This window comes from Myotis brandtii, unplaced genomic scaffold (assembly GCF_000412655.1).
Source record: "Myotis brandtii unplaced genomic scaffold, ASM41265v1 scaffold547, whole genome shotgun sequence".
Classification (NCBI taxonomy): Eukaryota; Metazoa; Chordata; class Mammalia; order Chiroptera; family Vespertilionidae; genus Myotis; species Myotis brandtii.
The window spans coordinates 1411628-1418127 of NW_005370024.1; the positions used below are offsets into that span (position 1 = coordinate 1411628).

Below are 6500 nucleotides of genomic sequence, written 5' to 3' on the forward strand. Positions count from 1 at the left end.
AAAAAAATATATTTTATTGATTTTTTTACAGAGAGGAAGGGATAGGGATAGAGAGTTAGAAACATCAATTAGAGAGAAACATCGATCAGCTGCCTCCTGCACGCTCCCTACTGGGGATGTGCCCGCAACCAAGGTACATGCTCTTGACCGGAATCGAACCTGGGACCCTTGAGTCCACAGGCTGACGCTCTATCCACTGAGCCAAACCGGTTAGAGCCTTACTTTTTTTTTTTTTAATACAAATATTAGAAGGCCTTAATTTAATTTTTCTTGAATTGTGTGTCAGGCATGTTCTTGGGTGACCTAAGCCTCGGCTCCACATCTGTACCACAAGGATCCAGGCTGGACTTTTCTTCACAGATTCTTGTGAACAAAGTGAGGCGCCTTTATGTAATCCATTGTCCATGAGCCAGTGATGCCCTGGATCCTGGGAGTATAGGGAGGTTGTAGGAACCTGCTGTGAACAGTCATTCTGGGGCTCCAGTTTCCCCAGTGCCCTGTAGTAAAAGTATAGAATTTTCTCAGTGTACCTAGATGTGAAATAGTACGGGGAAAACACATTAGCACAATGCCAGTGCGTTGTAAGCACTTACTCAGGTGACTGTCTATTTCTCTCCATGAACATCCATAAAAGCATGGAGGCATGGGCAAGATCAGGGACCAATGACACTGATAGAAAGAATGTTGTCTGTATATGAAGTCACTGTTTGAGCTGGATCTTGAAGGATGAGCCAATGTGAGCCTAACAAAGTAAGACTGGAAAAGCATTCCAAGTATGGGGAACAGAGAAGCAAAGGCAGGAAGTGGGCAAGTGAACTGAGTATTCAGAAAGTGGTGGATGAGTATCCTAGTGTGGCCAGATTGTTGCTGTTTTTTGTTTGTTTGGTTTGTTTGTTTGTTTGTTGTTGTATGTGTGTGTGTGTTTTTTTTGGTGTGTGTGTGTGTGTGTGTGTGTGTGTGTATAAATGAGTTTGGAATGACAGGTTGAGTCAACAGGGAAAGGTCTACATGGCTTGGCCTAATACTGTGCCCCCCTTGCTTGAAATAGAAAGATCAAGGCAGAAGTTGGGATGGGATCACAGGAAGGCTGACAGTCCACAGGAAGCCAGAGGGGGAAGTCCCATGTTCCCTGTCAAAGCTTAGAGAAACATTCTCAGAAAAGATCCTGGAGTCCATGTGTTTCCTTTAAATATGCTTTGTGTTCTGACCTATAGTCTTCTTCCAGAAAAAAAAAAAGCTGGCTGCGTCCTGAGGATCAAGATGAATTCCGCATTATTTCAGAGGCCACCTTGATCTATATCTCCCTGTGGAACAAAGCTGCTTTATCTTGTCTACGTCCAAATGACGTAAGAGTGGGAGTGGGCAAAGCTGACTTCAGTGACATGTAGGTGGGGGTGTCTTTGGCCTGTGGCCAAAGTGTGGCGCTGTTTCCTAAAACACCACACTGTGAGTGCCTATTTGGGGAGTATGTGTTCTATAAGATGGTGGTCGGAACCATGGGGATGGATCTCTTCATGAGCTGATTTTATAAGAGGCTTAGAGGTTGGGGAAATGGCCACCTCCGATGGAATTTATGTAAAGACCCTTTGAACCTCTGAGTAAACCAGTCAACATCCACAGCTTGAGTGGAATCCAACCACAATTAGGACTTTTGGTGTCTTTATTGTGGGCCAGGCCAGCACTTTTAGAAAATTTCAATTAGATGGCAGCTCAATTCCATATACTCTCATCTGGATATTGGGGCATTTCTTAAAAGTTCAAGAACTCTCCATTTGTTTCAAAAAATGTATATACAAAAAAAAATTATGACTTCTGAAAATACCAACCCCAATGCCACATGTTCTCAGCCAACTGGAGCTGAGTGCTGACCTTACTACCAGGACCTACCCGGATTGCCACAGTCCCCCCTGCTCTTTAGTGTCTCAGCCCCAAAGGCAGGTCGGTTGCCATTTATTGCCATTTGTGTACTATTGTTCTTCTTATGGCTGAGTTAAGAAGAAAAGTACAACTTCTTGTGCCCAGATATGAAAAGAGAGGTGGCAAAATATAATGAGGTCCACATCTTCTTTGGCAAGTGAGTCTCCTTCTCTATGTTTAACATCAAAATGAAATATGTCTGTTTTTAAGGAATACAGCTGGAGTCCCCATTATGAACCAAATCATCCTCATTTACATTATGCCCATAAATAATTTAGTAGGAAAACCTAAGGGAGGTACTGTGATTGTCCTCAATCTGTAGATGCACACACAGAGGTTCAGAGAGGTTATGTGACAGCTGTGACAAGGGTTAGGTGAATGCTCTGTCATTCTGGTATGAGACTGCCTATCAAAGGTTGACCAGAATGAAGATCCCATGTGTGACCTGAAGGTGAATTTTTTCAGCAGAAATCCCCAGATCAGGAACTCACTCCCTACCAGCCATTCGGAGGCCCTGGATTCCTCTGCCCAATAGTCACTTCAGGTGCCTCAGTGAAAACAGAGACTCAGACACTGAGATGTGTTTCCCAGCTCATCCACTCATCAACCCAACATTTACTGAGAATGGCAGGTAGGAAAATATCAGACAATGGATGCAGGGAGTCCCAGATTTAACTCTGGGCTCCTCATCCTTCTGGCTGTGTGACCTTGGACAAAACCTGAATATCTCCATGCTTCAGTTTTCCATCTGTAAAATGGGGTGAATCACCGCTTCCCATATCATAGAATGGATGTGATGAGAACGAACAGAGAGATTTCGGTAAAATGGACCTAGCACAGTGCTTGGCAGCTATGATTATTTTTGTTGTTTATAACTTTCTCCAGAGATATTGCTGCATCAAAGAGTCCCTCAAAGAGGGTCTCTGCGAGGCTGAGCTGTCCTCCCAAACTGGCTGCTGGGGGAAGAGGAAGGGCTTGGAGGGCGCGGTCTAATGTCCTGTGTGTAACCCTCCGCCCACTTTACACCAACCACTTTCCCTGCAGGCGCTGGCTCCCTCCGAAGGGGCGTGGCTGGGAGGAGTGTGAAGAGAGCTGCACAGGTGTGTGCCCTGTGAACACCCTGTCTGCCTGGGCTCCTATAAAAAGGGCCTCCCCTGCCTTGCACTGTAGATGAGACTTGCTCTGGCACCCGGGATTGCACTGCATCTGCATACTCAGAACAAGGTAAGAGCCTGGCCCTTTAAGAGTGTGCTTGCCTGCCCCACTTCCAGCTTTCCCCAAAACCTCAAGTTCCTGAGGTCTGGATCCTAGCAGGGGTCCCATTGCCATGAGGAATGAGTGGGTCTTCATCTGGTATACCTAGCCTCACGCCCCACCTTCCTTTGGGACCCCACATGCCTGTGACTGCCTTCCTCTTTCTCAATCCTAATAGCAGGTCAAAATGCCTAGGCTGGAAATAAGATCAGGGCCATTTCCTAGGCCAGCCTTTTTTTTTTTTAAATAAAATTCAGTATTTTCTTTTAAAACGGAGCACCAATAATATAAATCATCTTACCATTGTGAATTAAGCCAAACCAAATCCTGAGCTGTTCATGATTGCTCTTTTATTTCTTGCCAATATTTTTGAAAGGCAGAGTAAGGTGAAGATGAGAAGGGTGGTATAAAGGACCAGAGAGATAAGTTCTGGCTGCCTGTCCCAGCTTTGTCACTTGCCCTTCATGAGATCTTGAACAATTTATTTGCCGGTCTGAGACTTAACTGCCCCATCTGTTACCTGGAGAGATTTATTATTACCTGCCAAGGAGCACTCTTGTGTGGATCAACAAGGTGAGACTCAGACACTGGTCAAGTGCACAGAAATGCTATTTTTCTTTTCCTTTTCAGTGTAGTTTTGTTGCCCACCTGACATAATCCATGTAGGTTGGCGTAGCATTTAAGGTCATCCTATTCATTCAATGATTTGGGGTTTTTTGTTTTATTTTTTTAAATAATTGATTAAGGGCATTCTGTATGCCCAGCATTGTGCTACAGCAGTCTAAATGCTCTGGTGGAAATTCACTCCTATCTACCCCTGGTTCACTTTTCCCAGTCAAATTGAATGATCTCCCCTTCTTTATGCCTTTCCTTGGGTTCTTACTTCACCCCAATTGCCCCTCCTCACAAACCCACCCATCTCAGAGTGTACGAACCTCGTGCATGTTTAACCTTGGGTCAAACATCACTTTGCATGTCATTTCCCGTGTCCTTTCTCATAGTGTGGTCATCTGATTCCATGTAGAACTGTGATATAGAAATCCAGCACATCGGAGCTGGAAGAGTGGGCAGTTATCTCATGCAACACCTTGATTTCCAGATAAAATAACTGAGACTCAGAGAGGGAGAGTGACTTGCCCAAGATCAAGCTGGGGACACAATTGGGACAGATTCCTGGTCAATACTATTTAGAATCCACAAAGAGTTGCCTCTAAGTTTTTAAGATGTGAAACTTTCTTATTTACCTTGGTATATTCAACATCTAGTCTAGTGTGTGGCATACAGTAGGTGCTCCATAAATGCCTGTTGAATGAGTGAATAAAAGCATGAGTGAAAAATCAAATGAAGGCATAAGTGAGTGAATGAATGGGGCTCAGAGAGTGGTGAAGGAAGGGATGAAGGGTAGGAAATTTTCACATTCAAGACTCCAGTCAAGCAGAAATATGAATAAACAGACTGCTTGTCTAGTAATTCCAGAAATCAGAAAGATTCTTGAACTTACTCCTAGGCAAGCAGGCATGTACCAGGGTGGAGGGAGGGTCAGCTTACAGTCTGTAGTGTGAAAATGCTGCCCAGCATTGACTCACCTGCCTTTTGTCAAACAGGTTCCCACCAAACTAAAGACATGAGGATTCACAGCCTCACCTTGCTGTCCTTCCTCCTTCTGGCCGCTCAGGTGTTCTTGGTGGAGAGCAAAAAGGAAGTAAAGAAAAGAGGTGGCAGCAAAGCCACCACAGAAAAAACACAGACACTGGGCAAGCCCTGGAATGAGCAGAGAAGCCAGCCACCCAAGCACCTAACCAAAGGCAAGTTTGTCACCCAAGACCAGGCCGACTGCAGATGGGTGGTGACTGAGAAGGAGGAGGGCATTGTCCTGAAGGTCGATTGCACCCGACAGGATAACAAGTTTTCCTGTTCCTTTACGGGCAACCCAACTTCGTGCCTGGAGTCGACCAAAAAGGGTGCCTATTGGAAACAAATCGGCCGGAGCCTGCGCACTCAGAAAGTCATCTGTGGGGACTCAAAGAGCATCCTGAAGACCAGGGTGTGCAGAAAGAAGTTCCCAGAATCCAATCTGAAGTTGGTGAACTCTACTCTAATTGGGAAGAAACCCAGCCAGGAGACAATGGAGCCCTCTCCCAGGGAGCAGACCATGACCAATGAGGCCTCCCTCATGGAGCCTAACAAGGTCAAAGAGAACACCCTCGCTGGCCCAGCAGAGTCCTCCATCAATCCCGAGTGTCTGGAGGACCCAGACATGATGAACCAGAAGAAGGCAGCCCTGGAATACTGTGGGGAGTCCTGGAGCTCTTTCTGCAAATTCTTCTTCACCATGGTGCAGAGTGAATCATGTTAAGGAGGTCAAAAGAGAACAGAGCTCCATCAGGTGCATGTCCAAGCCTTCAGGATGCTGTAAAGCTCTCCAAGTTCCCTGTAAAACGAACATTTCTATGAGCGCGCAGGAATTCAACAGAATTTGTAATTTTTTTGTTTTTGGAATTTGCTTTATATTCATTTCCTTAGGTGTGATTTTCAGAGGTTGTTGACTGCAATGTTTCCACGGCCCACAAAGCTGTGTGCATCTGAGCAGTAATGACCACTCTTTGAGCTGAATGAGCCAGAGGGATGATTTCAGTGTGATGCACTTTTGCTTAATTAACAAAATTAATAAAGCTCTGTGCATTTTTCAAAAATTTTCAACCATTGTTTGTGTCTCTGCATCTAGTTCCAACAAACTCATAAGCAGGCCTCCACGTGTCAGTGCAAAAAATATCTAAGGAACGATTTCCTGTTCCCCATTCATCCCAAGTCATCCCATAAGGTGACCCACTCCAAACTCCTATCTTTACACTTTCATGCCTTGCTCTGTGGTGTTTGATGCTCACTGTACTGATTTCAAGTGGGACACCTTGGGCATGAGGTGAGACACCTGTCAGGGTCTCACAGATAGTAGGCAGGATTTGAACCTAGGAGGTCTCCAAGCCAAGTCCACATGCTGGATAAACACCCTCTATGGGCAAAGTCAGAGCTGCCCATTGCCAGCCACCATATGCAGGACCCCTGATCTTGAGTAGCTCATTTCTAGCCTGAGGGAGAGAGATCTGCATAAGAACAGTGCCCTGTGATAAAGGCTCCATGGAAAGGATGGAAAGGAAAAAAGCAGAAGAGGAAGAAGCTTCTGGAAGAACTCAGCTTGAGCTTCACGGAGGGGATGATACTGGAGCTGGAATTTGGAGAGAGTATCTTTAGGTAGGAAACAGGGCAGAATGGAGGCACTGTAGACAGATAACAGCATGTATAAAGGCAAAGACAGGAGAAAATTATAGAGG

General features: G+C 45.3%; 1 protein-coding gene across 2 annotated transcripts; it reads left to right on the top strand.

Moving 5' to 3' along the window:
• The first annotated feature begins 213 nt into the window (after positions 1 to 213).
• On the top strand, positions 214 to 5871 carry FGFBP1 (fibroblast growth factor binding protein 1). Of its 2 annotated transcripts, XM_014549340.1 has the most exons (3): positions 1226 to 2548; positions 2962 to 3141; positions 4776 to 5871. In XM_014549340.1, the coding sequence occupies exon 3, from the start codon at positions 4796 to 4798 to the stop codon at positions 5525 to 5527; it is 732 nt and encodes a 243-aa protein (XP_014404826.1). In that variant the 5' UTR covers positions 1226 to 2548; positions 2962 to 3141; positions 4776 to 4795; the 3' UTR covers positions 5528 to 5871. The 2 variants fall into 2 exon arrangements, with proteins under 2 accessions (XP_014404827.1, XP_014404826.1); XM_014549341.1 differs by having other exon boundaries at positions 214 to 3141.
• Positions 5872 to 6500: the final 629 nt, after the last annotated feature.

Excerpts from the sequence above, each read along its gene's own strand:
- FGFBP1 (XM_014549341.1), top strand. The coding sequence starts at position 4,796 with ATGAGGATTCACAGCCTCACCTTGCTGTCCTTCCTCCTTCTGGCCGCT.